The sequence below is a fragment of the Lasiodiplodia theobromae genome, assembly GCF_012971845.1.
Source record: "Lasiodiplodia theobromae strain AM2As chromosome Unknown scaffold_50, whole genome shotgun sequence".
Taxonomy (NCBI): Eukaryota; Fungi; Ascomycota; class Dothideomycetes; order Botryosphaeriales; family Botryosphaeriaceae; genus Lasiodiplodia; species Lasiodiplodia theobromae.
Window position 1 is genome coordinate 168015 of NW_023336531.1, and position 21969 is coordinate 189983.

Below are 21969 nucleotides of genomic sequence, written 5' to 3' on the forward strand. Positions count from 1 at the left end.
CGAAGCTGCGGTCATGAGACCTGCATTTTGCCTTTCTATCAAATGATTTACCGCAAGTGGGTCTCCCACCACTGAACCAACCCAGTCGCGCCCTCGTACGCCGCCAAAGCCCGGGTCGTCGCCTACGACCGTTTAGCATTCAATACCTTAGCTATAGTATTAAACAAGGATAATGGGCAGTTCAAGAAATTTCTAGCATAGGTCTATGTTCTAATAGTACAGCGCCATCTAAAAGTCAAAGTAACCATGTTGAGAAAGGCTATCCTGGCTCGCCGCAGTAGCCTTAAACCACTCTCCCAACGCCCTCTGAAACTCAGCAACGCGCTCCTCATCACTCCCATCAAACGGCTCCTTCCCCTGCCCAATCTGCCTCATCTGCACCGCCGCCATGACCAGCGGGATCCCCAAATTGCTGCCCAAATCAAACGGCGGCACCGCCCTCACCGCGGCCTGCACGCGGCCTTCGACCACATCATTCGCAAATTCCGGCTCCTGCGCCGCCGGCCTCCCCAGCCCAACGCCATCGCACCCGCCCTCCAGCGCCGCCAGCATCCCGCCAACAGTCCGCAAGCCGCCCGTGACGAACAGCTTCGTCTTACGCTCCGCCGGCGTGCCGAGGGCCGGCGCAATCTGCTTCGCAAACTCGAGGAAAAACGCCTCGCGCGCGGCGGTGCTCGGCTTCTCCCACCGCATGTCGTCGACCGTCTCGAGCGTGCCGCCGCTCAGCTCGACGAAGTCAAACCCGGCCCCCGCCTGCTGCTGCAGCGCGCGGCACAGCTCGGCCGCCTCGTCCGGCGTGAGGCCGCCGGCCTGGAACTCGACGCTGTTGAGCTTGACGCCGACGATGAATGAAGGTGAGACGCGGGCGCGGATGGCGGCGCCGATCTCGAGGAGGAGCCGCATGCGGTTGCGGAGAGAAGAGCCGCCGTACGCGTCGGTGCGGCGGTTGGTGCTCGGGGAGAGGAACTGCGCGATGAGGTAGCCGTGCGCGGCGTGCAGCTCGATGCCGTCGAAGCCGGCGGCGGCGAGGAAGGCGGCGGCGTGGGCGAAGCTGTTGATTACGGTGGTTATGTCGGTTTGCGTTGCTTCGCGGGGCTTGGCGAAGGTCATGAGGGATTTTGGGGCTGTGTTGTTGTAGGCGTGTCAGTGAGGACGGCTGTCGCTGGGGATTGGGGGAATTAGTGGCGCACCGAGCTGGATGGCGGAAGGGGCGATGACTTCGTGGCCTCGCGCGTATTTCGCCTGCTGTTGGCGGCCCGGGTGGTTGAGTTGTCCGACTATCAGCGAGCCGTTGGCTTTGGCGACTGCTGCTAGTTCCTTGAAGGCCTCGAAGCGAGGTCCGCTGAACGGTGCATCCTGCGTGATGATGGCATCTCCCGGGATGGCAACGGACTCGTACGAGATGGAGATGTTTCCAGTAACGATCATGCCCCAGTTGTTTGCGCCTTGGCCCCATCTTTGGAATAAGAAGACTCGTCAGTGATTTCTGCACATGTCAGGAGGAAGGCATTGGCTCTTCCCAGGAGCTCAGCAAATCAAAACATACCGGCGATATAGTTCGATTAGTTCTTTGGTGGGAATGCCGCTGTTCTCTGCGCTATCTGGGTCCCATGTCGCCAACTGCTCGGCCATGGCGGCCTTCATGAGGCGGTTTTTCATAGTCCTACCAGAGAAGTGAAAGTTGAGCTGTTCAGCGAGGCGATGGGCGCCTTCGCTGTTCTTCGAGGTGAACCGTGTGAAAGGCATGGTGCCAATCGTGAGAAGTATCAGATTGTAGAGATGAGAACGTTTAGCTGAAGACTGCTCAATTAACAATGGAGTTGCAGTAAACCAGAGGTTGTCATCTGGATCTATTTATTCTTGCCAACCTAGATGGCATCATATTGCCTAGCTTTTGGCAAAGCCAGCCGACTGCTTACAATAACACATGGTGACCAGTGCAACCAATCGGTTACCAAATTAAGCATAGGGAGCGAAATAGAATATGCAACACGAAGAAGTCCGGCTATCCGATTGAAATCCTAATTTGTAAGCGCCGGATGACGGGGGTTGATGCTGCCGGAAATCCGACAAACCCGCTTGTCCAAGTCGCCGGTTTTTTGATGTTACATAAGTTTATTGTTAGTCATTCATTTAAGACGATATTGAGTTCAACACCAAATAGATTGAAGCAAAGCAGACTCTTATAGACTCCTCTACTGATTTGAGAGAAATATTGTTGAGTTCTACGAATAGAGCTGGTTGCACAATGCTAGCGGCGTCGATTGAGGAAGACGCGGGTGGAGAAGGACGCGTTCCGGATCGGGTGGGCTCCGCCAGATCGACCGCACCGATTATCGAGCCCTTCATCGCGGAAAATTGTCATATGTAGCATCACCGTGACTGCCTAAACCGAGAAAACTGAACAAAATTTGTCCCATGCGTATATATGCCCGTCAAATTGATATCCATCAGTCTGATGCGGTCTACTGCTGCTGCCCATTGGTCTGGTCATTGGACTGATCGGTCTCGTTGCTGTTTCGGCATCTCACGCAAATGCCAGTAGGGCGTCCCTGTACCTTGCATGCAAAACAGTCTTCCGGCGGTAGAACCTGATTGGTTCCTGGGTACTATTGCCAGATTATCTTTTTCCCATCGCACAACATACACCGCCGAGAGCCTTCACAGTCCACGCAAGGAGTTATTCTAGCGTCCGTTTGGCTTAATAATGTAAGGTTAAATCTAATTTGCACATATAAGGATGCTGATTTCTCACATAGTCAAAGTGAACAGTTGGGATTGACCAATATCGGGGCGAACACCTTCTGAAGGAACGTGCCGGTTACAGAACGTAGAGATGCTCAAGTCGCCCTTCATTGTCTCGCAGTGACGTACGAGGTTGCTGTAAACACTTCGAGCGCCATTGGAGCACGCTCTTGACACAACCGGTAAGGGCGGGGAGTGAAAGGCTAGTGGGGCTGCGAAGTCAAATGTGTGATCTTTTAACATAGCTGAAGCTACGGGTGGTCGAAGCAATGGGAGTGGTGCCGCTTTGACTGAAATGGGATTCAAAGCAAGTATCGGCGGCCGCGGATGCATCTATGACTGTAAGCGTAAACCCGGTGCGGGGTGTAAGTGACTTCGAGGCGAGAGCGTCAGCAATGCAATTCCCAGACAGCCGGGGTCTACTCAGCTACACGCATCACAGACGCATACGCACTATACTTGATAAGCTAGGTCTTAATCAACGTTGCAGCATGTTCTTCGTGCTATTAGAGAGAAGCCGAAAACTCAGGAAGGCGATTGTCCCTCATCATTGCAGAACAGTGCCTTAATGCTCATAGTCCAAACCGATGGCACACATTATATCGGTACTAAACTACTTGCAATGCACCATGCGGCCGAGGCTCGGTCTCAATAAGGCTTGTACCACTCTTTCGTTGGACAGCGAGTGGCCAGTCCAAAGTGCATCCCGAGCATGTGCAATGTTTGTAATCCTTAGCAATCCATGATAGGTTCAACCACAAAGAGATACATGTGAGCCCTTTGGATCTCCTCCTGCACCAATTTCAGCTGCGGCTGAGATGTGGTAACGTGTCACAGAATCAGGGGGGCTTATTCGTCTTCAGCCTAGTGATCCTAGTAGAGCAGAGCTAAGAATGTGCAAGATTGCATCATCAACATACATATGTATTGCACAGCTCAAGGCTGGCCGGCTTGCACTGATATTAAAAATGCCATTAAGATGTACATTTGCTGAGATGAAAGCCACCAATTGAAGCCGGGCGATTTGTAGAAAACGAACAACATTAGGTATGCGATTCAGGACGACTGTTGATATTTTCGCCTATTACTTCACTTCATGACAATGGCTCACCAACAAGACGTCATTCAGCCTTGGGTGTCTGTGCGCGATTAAATGAGTTTGGGTAGAGAGCACAGGGCTGAGATGACCACGGTGAATGCCGCGGTTACACTCACCGTGCTTTTGCCCCGGCATCACTTCCCATAGGTACATTTTCTGTTCTTATAGAAGCTGACAGTGTGATATGTGACTGCTTGGATTAAATCCTGACCGGTGTCGTGGAGAAGCGGTCAGCGGCGACACCAGACCACGCTAGCTTTTCTATAGCCTGATGAGATGGTAGAACCGGTGCCATTCAATTCTGAGGTGTCCCATTATTTTACCCCGCATCACCTTGCTCTATATTAGTCTGTCCATTTCTAAGACCAGCGTGCATGATGTCTACCTTGCTGGTTACAAGGACCCTGAAGATTACTGTGTAGGATGCGATGTGCATGACACAGTCCGCTAACTACTCTTCGATTCATCTGCTATACAATCAAGCTGCCAATTATACAGCATTGTTTACCAACGCGAGTCGCGGAAGGTCCGAGGATATTACTTCCGCTTAATCGGCGAGAACGATCTATAGTAAAGGAGAATGAAAGAGTTCTTTGATTCAAGAGACTCGTCTTACGCCCGTACATGCTATTCATCATCGCTGATAGAGCTGGGACACAAACTGGAGGAGGATGACGATTCAGCTACCAGGAGAAGCGCACTGATCACCCGCGGGGCCGACGTACTTCACCGCACATGCCAGCAACGCCTCCATGACGACGACTCTTTTTCTTCCAGGGGTTTCCTTTGCGAGTGCAGACCCCATGACTCTTCCCCTCCACCCCCTCTTCGGTGTTGAGGCTGTTTGTAGCTGGTTCACGTGGGCGTTGTCGGGTGTGGCGCCGCCATTGGCTGGGTAATCGGCTAGCCGATTCCCCAGCCCTGCTTGAAACATCTCGGTGAACCCGAGCATAACAACAATGATGATACCGCCTTGGAAACACACCTGACTCAGAACATGGCATTTCGTCTCAGGCGCATCTTCGCAAGCGATCCATTTCCCCAAGTTACAAGTTGTCAGCTGTATCTAGGGCCTCTCATTTGCCCGCCAACATTACCATCGTACCATGTACGAGGCGAACCATGGCCTGTGCGTACTTGACTCGTCCGGACGATATGATTGGTGACTTTGCACGAACGCATCGCCTGAAGGAATGGGTCTGAGACGGTTACGTCTTGCCTTGAGTCAGTTTAAATCCGAGGCCGCTAGCCAACAGGCCGAGCTGAAGTCCCATCGCACAAGCATCTAGGCCCACTGCGCAGAGCCTTCGTATTCGCCACGATCTTCCAAACAATTACCTACAAAATTGCATGATTTACAGCGCGCTGGGGGTATCGGTCTAATGCACTGAGTAGCCGCCTGAAGTCTCGCCGAGTGACTCGCCAAATGTGTGGCCCCCGAGATGAAGCAATCTGAATGAACCCGCGAATGCCATTAAACACCGTCCTTTTGTTGCCGTTGAATCTATACCACTCCACAAAACAGATATTATAATATGAAACGCCTTAATAATGCTGCTACACAGCCGAGGTGCTGCTCACGTGGTAAGCTTTGGTGACGCGAATCTCGTCGGAGCCAAGGATGCCGCGGTCGCTGTCGTTATCGGTGTAGCTGCCAGCCCTATCGCTCGTGGCGGTCGTGACCTCGCCTGCTTGGACGGTCGAGTGGATGAGGCCGTCCTTGTTGCTCCTCAGCTCGTACGTTCCCCTCGCGTAATTCGAATTGCCCTTCGCGTAATCCGAAGTTCCGCGGCTGCTCTTGAAGCTGCTTCCCAGGCATGAGACGCAGAGTGGGCGGAGGGTCTGGTGGGAAAGAACGCCGTTAGTCCTCGGCTCGTGAAACGCCGTCGTCCACCACTTGCGGGGGGACCTTACACTTAGGCAGCCAACTGTCAATGCGACGCCAACCTCGGCAACTGGATAATGATGTTAGTCCTGAGATCTTGCCGGCTTCAAGGCCACGGATACGTACAACACCAGACTGTTACGCCGTATACTTGGACTGTGATCAAATTAGTCTTCCCGTTGTGTATCATCGACGTGAGTGACGTACACAGATAATCTTCGGTCGAAGTCAACGCCAGGGTGTATCCAAGGCGAACACAAGCGCAAACGCACGCGCTAAGACGATTAGATCCAGCTTGCCGGGGTCTTTCCGTGGGGATATACGTACAACAAGCCGAGCGACAGCAGGAAGCAGGCAGCAAACTTTGCAGATCGGTTGATCTGAACATTCCAGAGGAGCGGAATCGGACTATGATGCAATCAGACTGGCGGAATGCAAACAGTGTGGCCAGGCCAACGTACAGAATGGCGATAACGATGTCGCTGACGATGCTGCAGACGGTAACGGTCATGCTGAGAGACGCGAGAATATTGGACGGTTGACAATGCCCCTCAATCGCAGGGTTCCAGCTCTTACTATTCCATCTTTAGTTTCCTTGGGGCGCAATGGTATTTTCGTAGAAACGTACGCTATGGGTTGGCATTGACACGCGCAGTAGATGGCCACGGACGTAGTAACGGCCATGAAAGTTCCGACTGTGATCCGCAGAGTCCATAAGATACCTTTTTGGTGGGTAATGATTCGTCCAAAGGTAAAGGCGATGCTCAGCTTGATGAGTACAATTGACGTGCAGTAAGCGAGTTGGAAAAGCACGAAAGCCTGTGTGACATTCAGCTGGACAGGCACCACCTAACACGGAAAGGGGTGCGCATACCTTGTAAGCTTGCATCGACATGGCCGGCGTGATGTGCTCTTCATGAGCACCGAGTCCGTTGTTGGCTGCAATGAGAGTTTCGGAACAGAGCCACGCGAATGGGACCTTTTGTTGTCAACACCACAGCTGAGGGCTTCCGGACCACGCTGTACTTACCGAAGCCACCATCGCGATTGTATCGTCCCATCCCCATGGACTTTTTGCGAGCCTCACATAGACGCGCAAGATCAGAGAAACGAAGCTGGACGTGAGTAGGACGATGACGCAGAAGGCCAGGTAGCGCGAGTTGTCGTAGAGAACCATCTCTGAGATGTTGAGGAAGGTACCGCGCGGATGGAAATTAAAGCGGAGACCAGGTACATTTTAACCTTCGAGGCACGAGTGTACTTTGCCCAAACAAAAGAAAGTCCTTGGACAATTATACCAGGGTCCGAAACTGCCAGGTACCTATTTGTTGGGCTAAGGCGGGGACAGACCGCGTGGGCGCAAGATGTGATCGGTGCCAGCTCATCCTTCCCGGTGTTGATCCGTCGTTGTAAAAGTGGCGATTGGTCGTTAAGCGACGCTAATAACGCCGCGTCCAAAGGGGGATTCGGCAGGTCGTACTTGGTGCGGCAATCCGAGGAGCCAAGCCGGCTTCTTTCCCCCGTCCCGCGTCACTCCTCGGTCTAGGTAGGCCCGCGATAAGCCCAAGGCACAGGCGCAATTGCCTATTTGCTTCTAGCCTTCTGCATCGCACCGTTAAGTCTCCGACGCGCGATAGCCGGCGCAGGGGCAAAGTCAGCAGTAAAAGGAGATTAAGTTTAGCGCGCACCTGTCAACCCCCAGAAAAGGGTAACCGAGAGCCGCGCTAGGGAAGATCCTCGTGCGGGAATCCTGGGAACACGGGAGCCTACTTAGCTACCCGCCGGGGAGCTACGAAGGCTCGCGCTGAGACAGCCCACAAGGATTGCAATTACCCTGAGTTGATCTCCTCGGACTTATCTGCGCCACCGCTTGGTGACACGCAGATGGTTTGGTACCTGAATCAATCTTGGGCTGTCCGTTGCCAAGCCAGCGCGCATCATGTTTGACGCGCTGCTTACAATCATGTCATGGAAAGTGGGAAGCATTCAATCGAGATTCATACGAAGTGCGCGCAGATCTCACATGCCAAAATACCAACACATACTTAATGCATCTTTACGCCTATTCTTAGCACTCGGAATGTTCCTAGCACAACATTCGCATCCTCAAAATGCGATAGGGGTACAACACTGTGGCCGAGTGATGCGGGACAGGAAGTGGCGGAGACAGGTCCGGATTCTAGTAGGGGAACCCCACAAAATCCAATTGTTCGTGCATGGGAAGTGATAAGCTACAGAGCCGTGACCCTTGTTGCCTACTGAGTTCCCAATTCTGGACCCCCGGCGACTTTGAAATATTCGAGAACCTGGACCCGACCAAGCAAACCCAAGGACACGCTAGAGGTGACCAACCCATTTGAATCCTTCAAAAGAAGCACCATATGATCCTTGATGCGCTCGTGATCCGCTTTTTCTCCTTTTTCCTTTCTTTTTATGAGAGGCAAAAGCAAGATTTGCGTGATCGTGCAGGCGGTGGAAGCGAGGGAGCTGGTCCCAAATCCTTTCTAACGCAAGGCTTATGCAAGCTTGCGTTGCGCCTCATGCATGTGCGCCTGAGTGGCTTGTGGAGCCGCCTCGCCTAGTACATTAGGCTATTTCATTCGTGCCATATCTACCTTCTGCAAGCGACAACGCGAATGACCTGGTCCCTGACCCGCTGATCGCGGCGTTTGCCAAGGACAGCTCAACATCTGATCCCCCTGATGTCTCTTAAGCACTTGACATCCAACAAAAGGCCCACTTTGGGGATCTGCATCCTAGCCCAGTAGCTGCGTTTACCCTGCCGCAACTCGCTCACTCAGTCCCGAAAGCGAACTTGCACCTTCCAATCTGCCTCCCATGTATGGGCCACGCAACAGCACAGCCAAGCCGCCGGACTTTCACACAGATGCTCTCCTATTTCGTGTACTCATCATCGTGAGAGCTCATGACAAGTACTGCGGAATGCAAAGGGTACTTGCTTCAATAAATTTCCAACAGGTTTGGTCAGCTCGGACAAAATCGCAGATTGCGTAGAAACGTCAGCGCTCACAGTCATGGGACAATATCAGTTTTCACTGACTTATCAACTCTGCCAAAGCAAAATCCAGGCTCCCTTCGCTATTCGCAAAGAGAATAGACACCCAGGTGTTGTATGTGACACCATGCCAAGAACAGATCTCTTTGCCGTCGTAAATGATCAGAACACTTACTATTGCTGACACGCGGAGAAATCTGGCCACAAGAGCCGCGATTTCGAGAGCGCAGAATTCTGACGTAAGGTAAGGAGATGGGTGCCGACGAGCCGAGTTGAAACAAGCTGGAAACGAGCCCAATCGATGAAGCCACACAGATGATGCCGCAGATCTGAAACTTATTCATGAACTCTGCTTCCACATCAAGTTTTTCAGCTGAAGGGCAATTCAGACTTACACAACAGGATGACGGCATAATCATTCTAATTGTTGACGGAAGATCTGAACTGTCTTATGAGAGCATCGAGTAGCTGAAGCGACACGGGTGTTACAGCATACCCCAGTGTTTATCCGTATCGACAAAGTGTCAGGCCTTGTCAATCGGACCCCACCCTATGTTAGGACGTTCACCTGCCGTATCACGCTGCCAAAGAGGTGTCTTGAACATTTTATTTTTAGGTAGAATAGCATTACACTGCGGTCCAGCGTTTTGGAAGTTATCCAATAATGCTAGCGTAAACTATATACGCTGAAACTTCAATCAAAGCCCAAGCACACCGGCTTCGTCACTGTGGAAGGGCGAGGAGGGGCTCTTTTCTCACGAAGAATACAGCGTTTACAATTACTTAACGAGGCTGGCATACATGTTGTATCAAACGGACAGGGCATATATGACGGTCAAAAGACAGGGGGCGGCGACAAACCAAACATATATCAATCATGCGATGAAAACGGCACCATCGAAGCTCGCCTCCCACGCTTCTTGTTGCTTGTTTTCTCAGTGGAAACCTTCCCACCACCATCCGTGGCTTTCGAGTTTGCCTCGTTATTCTCGCTGGTAGCATTGGCTTCCATCTCATGAACGGGGCCTGGTTCATGGTTGTCGGCTAGTTCGTACGACAAACTCTGGGTGCCCTCCAGCTCCGGCCTCCGCTCCACCTGCCCCGCCGGCATCTCGACCCAGGTCTCACCTGGCTTGATGCGGTTGTGGTTGCTGTTGCTGGTGTTGCTATCGTACGCCAACGGCGTGTACCCAGGGGGTTGCTGGTCGTATTTCTCTCGGTATGTTGGAGCTGTGCTGGTTGCAATGCTGGCTCCTCGCGACCTCCCTTTCTCCCCATGGCGACGGTTCCACCAACAGCGAAACAGTACGGCCGCTACGACCAGGAGGAAGGCGAGCACGGCGGCGATAGCGATACCGGCCTTGGCTCCTAGACTGAGACCGCGGCCTTTAGCAGGGAAGACTGTACCTGGGGAATATATCGCGCGAATGTCAGGTGGAGGCATAGGATCGGCGAACTTGGCCTGCGAGAGGCTGAAGTTACGTCTCTCATGGTCGACAATCAGGTAGGCCTCCTGAAGGAAGACGCGCCCGATTTTGTTCTCCTTTTCGCTAGGGGATCGGCGAAGAGGGAAGTAGCGCACTGTTGTGCTGTTCGTTGCGGTCCTTTTCCACAGGTCAAAAGCAGCATAGGGTAATGTGATTGACGTGTTGTTGGTGTTGATGCGGATATCGTTGCCCAGTTGAAATGTCAGAGTCGGGTTCAATTGGACAAGTCTGTCATGGATTGTTTCGTTGACTAGGTATACTCCCGACTCGTCATATGTGAGGCCGAAAGCTGCTTCGAATTTGTCGCAAACTTCTTTCGGAAGCCAAAGATGCGGAACAGTGGAGTCGATATATGACCAGGGGGCAGGTTTCCCGACTGGAATTAAGTTGACCTCGGTCTGCGCTGCAAGGCTTCGGCTGGTGATAATGGATTGAATCCCTACTTTGAGCGGCTGATCGGCGTCGTTTGCGAAGTCAAAGGCGAGCTTTGCAGGCTCGAGTCGGGACTCGTCGTATCCACCCAGCACCAGGCTTGCGGGAACACCTTTGCGCTGATACTCTGCATCTCTGGGTCAGAATATGCGCCCGGAAATAAATAAAAGAGAACAAGGGAACTCACTAGCACCAGCCGTGTATCCGTAGCTTGAACTTGGAATTTGGCGGTCATTCTTCAGACTGTCAATGAAGCTGACGGTATCTTCACTTCCCACCTTTGTCTGGGTGCTGCTAACGCCCAGTAGACCCATGTAGTAGTGATCACTAAACGTGCCGACTACGAGGGAGTTGTTCTGCACCAGAGCACCGTTGTCCCCATCATAACCAAGGCGAACTGTGTCGTCCCCGAAGAAACCGTTTCCTTGATAACCGAGGTCTTCTTCCAGTGAAAGGCTATACATACCCAAGTTTTTCCACGTGCTAGATTCATTTTTTCGGAATCCAGAGCTTGGCCTGTTGTTGAACTGTTCGACACCACGCAAATTCCCGCAGTCTGAATCCTGGTTCTGACAATTCTCTGCAAGGGGTACCCAAGGATTAGATCCACGAGTGGAGATCAATACACGGAAGTTTTGAGGATAGGTGCCAATGGACATGCGAAAGGTAGACCAATTACCATCAATGCCATCCCATTGGTCTGTGGGAGTAAGTGGAAATGGCGATGGAATTGTGTTCGAGCTTGCAACCATTTTGCTGAGGCTTCAGTGTTGGTTGGGAGTGTGGGAGGAGTATTCAGTCAAGGAGGCCGGGCTTTAACAGACTGCGAAATACTCCCGGGGGACACGAGAATTGTCATGCCCAATGGAGGAGACAGCGCGCATGAAGCGCAATTCCGATTGTCTCATACCGGAATTGAGAGTGGAACTTTTGTGTCAGTGTTACTGTTAGACCACCTAGGAGAAGGCAACCAGATGTCTTGGCTCAGCTACGGCAAAGGCGGAATTACTTACTGCCTGGATGAGCACCGCATGTTTCATACCTTGCCACTCCGAAGCGTGTTGTCTTGATAAGTCATGTTGCAAGCATCTGCTGTGCGACAGGAACTGTCAAATCGAGCTTCTCAGCCTCTGTACCCTGCAGTTGTAGTACACCATAGCCGGCACGGCTCAGCTCCCTTACCGCTTGATTCTACTTGGTCTGCGAAAAAACTTTTGGAGTTATTTGCAGGTCTCAAGGAGGTGTGTACCACCAATTCACATCCCGACTTCGTGACAAACAGCAGTTAATGAATTTTTTGTATAATGTTCAATCCTGACTTATGTGTGAGGCATTTGTTCGGCGAGTCTCTGTAGCAATTTTTCTTGGGCGATCCGTTGGATAGAATTCAGCCGCGATAAGGATTCGCGTTCCAGAAATATCCAACATGCGCAATACGAAATTCAAAACTAAATCATTCGACGCCGGCAAGGAGAGCAAAGACAATATGAAACGTGTTAGCAGTCGCTCGATCTGACCCCGACCAAGTCATGTTATGGCCTGAGAATGTGCGTTCGAGCTTTGTGGCGTCCCCTTTCGTGTTAGACAAGAAAGCGGTATTCAATGACGCACATACTATTCACTTTTCGGATTAGCATTTCATGATACCAGTTCAAAGTTTCCATGCATCATTTCTCAACCTTGTATCAACTCCAACAGCCACATTTTACACAGATGTAAGTATCCAGAGTTCCTCGACCCATAGTTTTACATTCACCGCCTGGTAAAAGGTAATTCCCGGATTCCAGCGCAACATCAAGTTAGACTGACCTAGGAATCATGTTTCTCGTCACAAGATGCGCCCCTCGGGAAAGGCTCGGTAGATAGACCGGTTTCAATATTCCCCACATCATGAATTTGTATATTTCAGTGCGCATCTCCATTCACAGGTAAGGAATCAGCAAGAGACTTTCGTTGGAAAGTTGCGAGCTATTCATGATGCATTCATTCACAATTGGATTCGCTCTACTTTCGTTCCTCACCCAATGGATCTATGCTTTTGCCAATGCTCCCTCTCTTGCCCGATTTCCCCCACGCGCGGATAGCACTCTCTTGCTTTCCTCCAACACTACCCCTCTTCATCCGACATGCACGGGGTGCGCTGTTGAAGCAATCCACCCATCGCGTCTCACATTTCCTGGAATCGTCTATAATACTACAATAACGACAACTACAACCGTACCAGCCCTGATCACAACCACGTATATCCTATCGGATGGCTGCACGAGCACTCGTATCGGTCCGTATACTTTGACTCAGAAGTCTTCGACAAATACAATTACGTGGAAAAGGGGTACTACATTCCTGTAGGTCTTCTACTTGATATCTGAATTCCTTGTCTGACATTTTCAAGATATTGGCCGACCGCGTACCTGGAATACAGCACATTTGCAGCCTCCACATGGAGACCACTCAGCGGATCTCAATGTACCGTGGCATCGACTTCACTGTTCGCGGCAAATCCTCTCATCATTCCATCGCCGACATCAGGACCGGAAAGCTTCACAACGGTCCCACCAGATTTCCTTAATTCCCTTGCCTTAGACCCGTCGGTGTCAGCCATTCCGTTCGGCCTAACGGACTGCAGTGCCACGGGTGCTGTTCCGGGAGCAGTTACTACAGATATATCGACTCTAGCTACCTCAATCATTCCTTCCCCAATCATTGCTTCCGCTTCTCCAACACTACATATTCTCCCCCCGGCTCTTCGTGCCCGGGATTCCTCGACGATTTCCGCTGCCACCTTCACGAAAGTGGTCACGGCAGTCGAAACTCTTACTGACACTTCCGGTGGGCACACAACCATCACCATGTAGCCTACGCATTACAAGACCACAGTATGCATCCAATGTCCCAGTGAAATTAGCTAGCTTAGTCTAACCGCCCGCAGGCAACTGCGAAATTGCTTCAAATTTGCCCAGTCGATCCTTTCCAGGCAGTTGGGGTGGACTATCAATGCAAAGTTCGGGAATAAAATCGATACATCATCTGTACCACGAAATAGTTATTAGCGCGAAGGATGCTCTTGTGGTTCAGCGTAAAAGAAATCGGTACGGAGTGAAATGGGCTGCATTGACTTTACTACATATTACTTATATAGAAGAATTATGTGAAAGCATACTTATCCTTTTTTTTTTTTAAATTACTGAGAGAGCCAGAAATCAAACCATTGCAACATACCCCTCAAACTTTCCTCTTTAACCCACCCTAAACTTTCTCGTCAGCATCCTTTTAGACATTGACTTAACTTGCATCACATACGTTGAAAGGAGTCTTCTGGATCGCCCCGCAAAGCGAATCCATGCTCAACCCCAGAAAACAATTGCAGATGCCACGTCTTCTTTTCTGCACGCAAAATGTCCAGCGCTCTCCGTCTTGATCCTTGGTCGAAAGTGTGGTCTACTTCTGAGCACGACATGAAGAGAGGCTCTGTGTCGACAACTTTAGCATCTGTGTCTGTTCCTCGTTACGTACTTTCATCCTTGCATAAAGCGTGAAACCTACTCTTGATTTTGCGGAAGTGCTCTTCTCTCAGGAAGGCAGGGTGGGCAAATGCTCCGGCCGTGACCGTGTCCCCTGCGAGCTCGTTGCACACGTACGGAGCCCCGAAACAATAGCCGACACATGCATATCTTGTAGCAGCGCCACCGTACTGTGCCTTCACCGCCTCCACCCATTTCGGCACGGCTACATCCGCGAAGGCGACATGTTTGCGCTTCCATGCCTCATAGTCGAATGCGGGGTTTGATTTGTCGTGCCGGTTTTTGCGATGTTTCCACACGGGATCCTAGATACCGCAGTCAGCGCGCCCTTGTCAAACGAGATCAGATCAACGGTAACACACGCCGCGGAAATAATCAAGCCCCAGTGTGAGGTAGCCTGCATCTGCGAAGCCGTCCATGACAAGGAGTCCGTTTGGAAACATGCCCCAGACATCAGGAAAATACAGCACGATGTTGCCGTTGGACTTGCCCGGCGGTGGCGTGGCCACATATGTCTCGACGTCGGCAATCTGTGTGAAGGTCCCGCGCGGCTCGCCACTGTGCAGCGTTCCTTCGAGGCAACACGCGCCGCTTGGCTTGGCGAGGTATTCGTTGCTAGCCATCGTTGTTTGGGGGGATAATTAGAAGGCAGAAAAGCGTAGCAGCTGGGTCAAACGCGCAGAAGCGGGCACGAAGCAACAAGATGCCCGCGAAAAGAACGCTCGGCTTTCCCACACGAGAAGCATAAAAACGCCTATTCTTGGTTCCCGGACATTTCAGAAAGGCAAACCATCTCCTGCAGCTGCATTATTGGCGCGGTGTTTGCCCGCGGAATCTCGCCGAGTGTCCCCGCTTTCGTGCGGGGTGAGTGACGCGAGGCTTGCAGGTGGCCAGTAAAGCGAGATGTATCCGAACATCCCTGTCCCGGACCTCTTTCAATTTGACTCAAGGTTCGATAAGGAGTTTGCCCGGCCAGAGTGGATTGGTTTCTCGTTCTTCAAGACCTACTCGAACCCAAGAACAACCGGCCGCCCTGATCTGGACCCTGCTTCCAGCTTGCATCCCTCGACATGGAGAACATGGTACACGATACCAAAGAGAAAGTGGAGCATGTGGACAGAGTAGATGGCGGTCACCAGGAAGATGCTATTCATATGGTCTGTTGAGCCCTTCTACTGCTATACCCATGCAGTGCTAATGACGGTTGTCAAATCAGGAGAACGCAGTCGGCTACAGGGAGTACCTGGCAGGCCTGGATATTGAAGTTTCTGAGAAGGAGGTATAGTGAAAATGGCCACAACAGACTATGATATGCTCAACTAATGTTTGACCTAGGCTCGAGCTGTGCGATGGAAGATCGACCTCATCATCCTTCCCGCCTTCTTAATCACACAAGCTCTGCAATTTATGGACAAAACCGCCTTGAACTATGCCAACCTCTTCGATTATCAAGAGGCTTTGGGGCTTCATGGACAACAGTTCAACTACCTGTCTGCTTGTAAGTTTGTCATAACGCCGCTTGATTTGATAGTAACAAGCGGCAGTGGTCTACGCCGGTTATTTCTTCGGGCAATACCCTTGTGGCTGGTTGATAGGTCGGTTCCCAGCACAAAGGATCATGGCCACCAGTATCTTATGTTGGGGCGTCATGGTACTTGTCCTGACCCAGTGCCGGTCTTATTCCAGTGCAGGTGTGTCTCAGGACTATGTAAATTTATGGGAACTTCGCAGGCTGACTTCATAAAGCTGCCGTTCGATGTATGTCAGAGCCAGATTTCCTGCTGCTTCATTCAGCTAAAATATTGACAATGTTGACAGTCATCATGGGCATATTTGAGGCTGCTGTTACACCGTATGCCAACTACCAGGTTTCATCGTGTCAAAGTGTAGTTAGCTGATTGTACCTTCCTATAGTGGCTTAACTCTTATGACCGGCTTTTGGTTCACCAGGCGAGAAATTCCGCTCAGACAGTGCATTTGGTAGTATGTGTTTAAACAAGACCCCAACCACAGGAAGACCTTTGCTAAACTCTGTTTTAGTTCCGCTTTAGGATGGGGTGGTATAGTATGTGCCAGATAATTTCCTCGGCATACACTGAATGATGCTTGCTGATCACGACTGTTCAGGCCGGCTCTTACATCTCAATGGGTGTTTCCAAGCTCCCGGCGGATATGACTCCAGAGAGATGGGAGCTTATCTTCTACATCGTACGCACCTCGAAAATATTCTGGAGAGCAAGAAAAGCAAGGCTAATTAACCATTCCAGCTCGGCGGAGTTACTTGCGTTTGGGCTTTTATCGTCTGGTTTCTACTTCCCGACTCGCCATCCAACGCATGGTTTCTCAAGCAGCGCGAGCGCCTTGTTGCTGTCAAGCGCGTCTCGGGCAACGAGACCGGCATCAAGAACAAATCATTCGATAGGAAGCAAGCAGTGGTGGCATTCCAAGACCCGAAAGCAATATTGTTGTTCATATCCGTTTTTGCCGCGTAAGTACCCCACTCCTTCCTCGAAGACGTTTTTATTGATCATTAAATCCACGCAGGGCCATTCCAAACGGCGTCGTCAATTCCTTCTCGACAATAATCATCCGCGACATGGGCTTCGGCACCACGAAGACGACAGAGCTGAAGTCTGTTGGCGACGCTACACAGATTGTTGCGCTATTCATCGGCGGCGCCATCACCTTGAACGTTCGCAATTGTAAGTGGTAGTACTGAATATTCTCCTACGACCGCCATTAACCATTAGCAGCACGGCTGCTGACGGCTACGGCGGCCAACATCCTGTGCACCGTGTCTGCCGCGCTGTTGGCATATCTTCCCCGCTCCAGTACTTGGGGCAGACTTGTGTGTTTCTGGCTGGTTAATGCCCAGTCTGTCGGCTTCACGGTTTCCTTGACGACCATTTCGTCAAACATGGCAGGGTACACGCACCGCTCCTTGGCAAGTGCACTCGTTTTGTAGGTGTACCCTTCTTTAACTGCGTTGCTGAATTTCATCTGACCGTGAAAACAGCACGGCGTATTGCTGGGGAAACTTTGCAGGTCCTTTCGTCGTCAAAGGGTCTGAGGCTCCGTACTACGAAGGAGCGAGCATTGGGTTGTTGGTTGGATACAGTATAAAATTGGGCTGTCATCTTCTGCTCCTTGGTATGTTCTATTAGACCCGAAAATTACCTGCTGCGAAAACACTCTGACTCTCATTTGTAGCGTACATGTTCCTGGAAAATCGGCGGCGTAATAGGATCCATGGCCCTCAAAACAAAGAAGAAAGTGACAAGGCTGGAATGCTGGATCAGACCGAGTTTGAGAACAAGAACTTTCGTTACGTATTGTAGTGCAGCGACGTGTACCTGGAACTTCATATAGTCTCCGCATCACAGTTGCTGTTTTTCAATGTGGTAGATATCTGCATGAAAATTAATCTTACCAACGGAGTTGATTTTGCATCCCAATTTCTCACCCGAAGGCTTCAATTGCTCCTGCTAATCGATCAAGCATTGACAATTTCCTGCTTTCAGGCCGATGCCCCTTTTCCTTTTTTTTGCGTACGTTCCCAATTCAGTTGCTCATCATTTCCACAAATCCGGATTCCGACGTAGAGGTACCATTGCCCGCGGAATGGCGCCGAGTACGCGAAAAATTGTCTTTGCAGTGTGGGTCGTGATGAGAAGTGAGTGAAGCCCCTCAAAAGACCCAACCTATGCACAGCTCGGAACTCGAGCGCGCCGACAGACCACGGAGGATTGCCGAGTGGAGAGTAACCGACGCGCTGCAGGGATCGATGCATGGCACTATGCAAGCTGCGTATCAAACTTCAGGGAAATAGAGTCATTAAGTACAGCGCATTTACCCCGCACCACAACTCTCCTGCCACAGCTGAAGGAGGAGGATTCCATCTCAAACTCCACCAAGCCGCAGTGAGAGGGATTTCACGATGCAGCCATCCAGAGCATTTGACCTCACGAACGATGTAGCCCTGGTGACTGGTGCTGGCTCACGAATGGACGGTGAGAGATTTCCTCCTTTTTCTTTTCTCGAAAGCCAGCCCACTTTGTTCCGCATGCCTTCGTAATGCTGACCTAAAGCCATACAACAGGTGAGATTGGTAACGGACGTGCGGCTGCTATTCTTCTCGCTCGACACGGGGCCAAAGTTGCGCTTGTTGATTTTAACGTGGACTGGGCCAAAGAAACCAAGCGGATGATCGACAAGGAAGGCGGTATCTCTGAGGTTATCCAGGGTGACGTGACAAGTGAGGAGTCTTGCAAGGCTGCTGTAGAGAAGACAGTGGCACTGTGGGGGGAGCTACATATTCTGGTCAACATCGGTAAGTCTTGCAGCAGGAACAAGATGCATGGGGTGCTGCGGAAAACTCTAGCCATTTCTATTGGATATGAATGCTTACTCGTGTGCAGTGGGAGTTGGAGGAGCTCTGGGCGATGCCACCGTGATCGATCTCAAAGCCTGGGACCGAGACATGCGCATCAACTTGACAAGCATGGTGTTAATGAGCCGATACGCCATTCCCGAAATGAGAAAGGCGGGCCGGGGATCCATTGTGAACATGTCATCCGTCAGCGGCTGTGAGTAAACCAGGTTCCCCATAAGAAGCGCGAGCCCAGAAATAACATTTGCAGTGCTCGGCGGCAACCCCAGTCTTCTCTATCCCACAACCAAGGGAGCCATCATCCAGATGACGCGGGCAATGGCAGCGCACCATGGCCAGGAGAACATCCGCGTCAACTGTGTGGCTCCTGGAATGGTGTACACTCCCATGACCAGAGGGCGCGGCATGACGGATGAAATGAGACGAGCGAGAATCAATCAGAATCTCATGAAAAAGGAGGGCACTGCCTGGGACGTAGGATATGGTAAGCCTTCTTTCCACACTTCAAGGGCAGTGAATATAGCGCAGCTAACAAGCCGCAGCTATTCTCTTCCTATCAAGAAGCAAAATGGATTACAGGCTTGATCATGCCTGTGGATGGAGGCGTAAGGATCTTTCACCAGAGCGAGGCTGATTTTTTTGAAAACATGCTGACAATTGTTCTATAGACTACTGCTGGCAGGGCCGACAGACCAGCCCTGAAAGCCGATACCCTCGCAGAAGCTGTGACCAGCAAGCTTTAGATCAACAGAACAATCCATATGTTTCTGATTCGTCATGAGGCAGTGGCGTGCACCTATCTGTAAAGTATTGCTCAAATTCGACTTCCGGTTACATTGGAGGTGTGTACCACTCTGTGAAATCCATATGCGCTTCCGGAAAGCAGTCCAGCATGGAGAATGTTGCAGTATTCATACCAAATGGTTCCGCAGTCGGATTGGAACTGTCAGCTCCAGTGACTCCGAAGTATGGGAAAGCCGGAATAAAGTTGTGTCCAGTAGGAGAACTCATGCCCTGCGAGTCATCGAGTGGTACAGTCTGACCCGGGGGTGGTCTGAGGCCTTTATTGATGATTTCCAGACTTCGCTCCAGTAAAGGACATTTAACGGAGCCTACCCGAAGCGCCCTGGTGAAATGTCTGTACCTTTGTCGCCGCTTCGGCGTTGCCATTTCTGGCATCTCGTAGAAGAGCCGACGCGCCGGTGTACACGCAATAAGCCATCAAGTAGGTAATGTTCTCAAACCCGAAAGTTCCCTCAATCAGAAGAAGTAGTTTCTCCATGCTCTTGGCAGCGCTAACGCACGCTTCGTAATGCGTAGGGACAGAGCAGAACGGCCTGTGCGTGAGAATTACACTGGCATAATACAAGAGGCTGCCGAGCGGTTAATTGAGACGATTCATAGCCATGACGGTTTTACTCACTTTTGTGATATTATGTGTGGTGGTGGACCATATTCCGGAAGCTCGTTTCCATCATAACTCAGGTGAGCTGGTGACTGAGCCCGCCATGCAGCAAGTTTTGCTTTAATCCGATCTAGGGAAGCGTTGAACTTCGATACAGCACGCCGTGAATACAGGCTGATGATGATATCATCGATGATGACAGCCAGCTTGCAAGAGTTGGCAAAACACGAGACGTAGTGACCCTTCCGCGGTGGATATTCGCCAGGCGCCAGCTTGGCCATCGCCAGCGAGTCAACGCAGAAGGGAGACCAGAGCTCCGACTCAGAGCTGTCATCCACTGAGCTGAATTTAGTAGGTAGAACACCTTGCTCAATAATGGGCAAACTCACGGAATTCGAAGCTGGCGTTATCCGGAATATCCGTCAAAGCCGGCATCCTCCCGGTGTACAAACTGATAGCTCTGTAAATACCTGTCAGCTATCGAGGTATGTGGCCATACACGATACCGTTCGGAAAATCTTACTTATCCCAGAAATAGCAACTCCAGAAAAGCCTCCGTCGGACTTCCATATCGACCACGCTCAATCCCTCGAGGCTCAGGTCAGCTGGAGTGCTGTGGTGTAGCCCTAGGTCACAGGCCATCCTGAATGCCATTCCGCTGTATAGCCATGCTTGGGATATTGATCCATAAGCCAAGTCGCGAGCACTCAATTGAAGAAGTGCCTGGACCGTGGGAACGGAAGCCGGCTGGTGGATAACATTGCCGAGTAGAATCCGCGCTTTCGAAATTAACCTCTCTGCTAGTTGAATGTCACAAAACCTTGCGGCATGACCACACAGCACAAGCAGGAGAAATTCAGAGTAGTTCGGGCCGCCCGTCGACATGTCAACTGCCCCTGATTAGCGCTAACACACACAATTCTCGCTGAGAACTTACAGATGAAGGCTGGCCGGTAGACCCACATAAACATCGGGGAGATCCATGTCCAGTGGAGGTTTAGAAGTTTGGTGATGACTTCACGGGGAATGTCGGTTTGGATAGCAGCACGCCCCAAGGCGAACGCCTCCCATACCCTTGCCTCATTCGCCTTGGCGGCCAACACTGTCCGGGCTTGAGCTTTCAGCGTTGCTTCTTCCTGATTTGACGCTCGGGAAAGGGGGAGATCCAAGGCCGGTGGATCGTGGACGGCCGACGTTGGCCCATAGAAGCATATCTTGCCGTCCTGGTCGACACTCAGGTCTGGTGGCACCTCTTTGGGCGAAGAAACCACTGATGCATTTTGTTCGGGCGGAGAATTGACTGCAGGTTGATCGAGAAGCTGGTCAATCTCGATGGACTGGGTGCTGATTTCGACGGGTGGCTGAGGTCCGCGGCTTTGGGAGCGCCGCGTAGCTTCTCCGGCACCAGCCCGAAGTTCAGCAATGGTCTGCTCCGCCTCTTGAAGCCGCTTTGCCATGGCCAGAACCTGCGACATTGGAGGAAGTTTCTCATAACGGCATTTTTCGCGATACGTTTCGCACGTCTTGCATGTCGGTTGGCTTCCTTCACACCGTATCTGGAACCCTGATTAGCTTGCCATGCAATACTGGGTTTTGATTGCACCAGTTCAGACGCACTTTCTTCGCACGGCAGTTTGCACATGTGAGTCCACGATGCTTTCGGCTGCCCGACCGCCGTGCATTGTGGGATGCCGAAGCGGCGGATCTTGAGCTGGTCCCGCTGCGTCCGGCAGTGGCAGGCATCGGCCCGCTTCCAGCTTCCATCTCTGCTCTCAGGAGCTTACAGAGATAATTACTACCGTAGCCAGATGCGTGGTAAGTGTTCTTCAATCAATTTGATAAAGAATTTATTGAATCAGGGAATCGTTTCCAGTGTGGGTCAAAGCCTGCGCTGTTTACTCGGATCTCGAGTAAGCTAAGAAGCGACGTGAGTGGCTGCGCGGCAGTTAAGCATACGGAACACAGAGTAGACAAAAGGTCGGAAAAGGG

The 21969-nt window shown here is 51.3% G+C and overlaps 7 protein-coding genes across 7 annotated transcripts; 2 read left to right on the forward strand and 5 right to left on the reverse strand.

Annotated features, from left to right (window-relative positions):
- Positions 1–228: 228 nt before the first annotated feature.
- Positions 229–1746, reverse strand: LTHEOB_11567 (NADH oxidase; the record flags this gene model as incomplete). Its single annotated transcript, XM_035508337.1, has 3 exons — positions 229–1124; positions 1191–1456; positions 1547–1746. The coding sequence occupies 3 exons, from the start codon at positions 1744–1746 to the stop codon at positions 229–231; spliced, it is 1362 nt and encodes a 453-aa protein (XP_035365890.1).
- Positions 1747–5401: 3655 nt separating this feature from the next.
- On the reverse strand, positions 5402–6906 carry LTHEOB_11568 (Integral membrane family protein; the record flags this gene model as incomplete). Its single annotated transcript, XM_035508338.1, has 9 exons — positions 5402–5686; positions 5759–5799; positions 5856–5885; positions 5937–6004; positions 6057–6137; positions 6191–6304; positions 6358–6548; positions 6604–6708; positions 6760–6906. 9 exons carry the CDS (start codon positions 6904–6906, stop codon positions 5402–5404), a joined length of 1062 nt encoding a protein of 353 aa, XP_035365891.1.
- A 2710-nt stretch (positions 6907–9616) lies between these two features.
- On the reverse strand, positions 9617–11416 carry LTHEOB_11569 (Peptidase aspartic protein; the record flags this gene model as incomplete). The annotated part of the gene is made up of 2 exons (XM_035508339.1): positions 9617–10791; positions 10852–11416. The coding sequence occupies 2 exons, from the start codon at positions 11414–11416 to the stop codon at positions 9617–9619; spliced, it is 1740 nt and encodes a 579-aa protein (XP_035365892.1).
- A 2429-nt stretch (positions 11417–13845) lies between these two features.
- LTHEOB_11570 (Dienelactone hydrolase) lies at positions 13846–14808 on the reverse strand (the record flags this gene model as incomplete). Its single annotated transcript, XM_035508341.1, has 4 exons — positions 13846–13910; positions 13965–14132; positions 14208–14490; positions 14548–14808. 4 exons carry the CDS (start codon positions 14806–14808, stop codon positions 13846–13848), a joined length of 777 nt encoding a protein of 258 aa, XP_035365893.1.
- A 447-nt stretch (positions 14809–15255) lies between these two features.
- Positions 15256–17523, forward strand: LTHEOB_11571 (Mfs general substrate transporter; the record flags this gene model as incomplete). Its single annotated transcript, XM_035508342.1, has 12 exons — positions 15256–15342; positions 15402–15464; positions 15521–15683; positions 15932–15943; positions 16004–16037; positions 16226–16250; positions 16313–16393; positions 16453–16673; positions 16730–16887; positions 16939–17146; positions 17202–17335; positions 17396–17523. 12 exons carry the CDS (start codon positions 15256–15258, stop codon positions 17521–17523), a joined length of 1314 nt encoding a protein of 437 aa, XP_035365894.1.
- Positions 17524–18388: 865 nt separating this feature from the next.
- LTHEOB_11572 (Short-chain alcohol dehydrogenase) lies at positions 18389–19318 on the forward strand (the record flags this gene model as incomplete). Its single annotated transcript, XM_035508343.1, has 5 exons — positions 18389–18515; positions 18604–18771; positions 18826–19059; positions 19155–19180; positions 19244–19318. The coding sequence occupies 5 exons, from the start codon at positions 18389–18391 to the stop codon at positions 19316–19318; spliced, it is 630 nt and encodes a 209-aa protein (XP_035365895.1).
- An 88-nt stretch (positions 19319–19406) lies between these two features.
- Positions 19407–21455, reverse strand: LTHEOB_11573 (uncharacterized protein; the record flags this gene model as incomplete). The annotated part of the gene is made up of 6 exons (XM_035508344.1): positions 19407–19613; positions 19720–19948; positions 19999–20317; positions 20370–20440; positions 20774–20870; positions 20918–21455. 6 exons carry the CDS (start codon positions 21453–21455, stop codon positions 19407–19409), a joined length of 1461 nt encoding a protein of 486 aa, XP_035365896.1.
- Between the last annotated feature and the right edge of the window lie 514 nt (positions 21456–21969).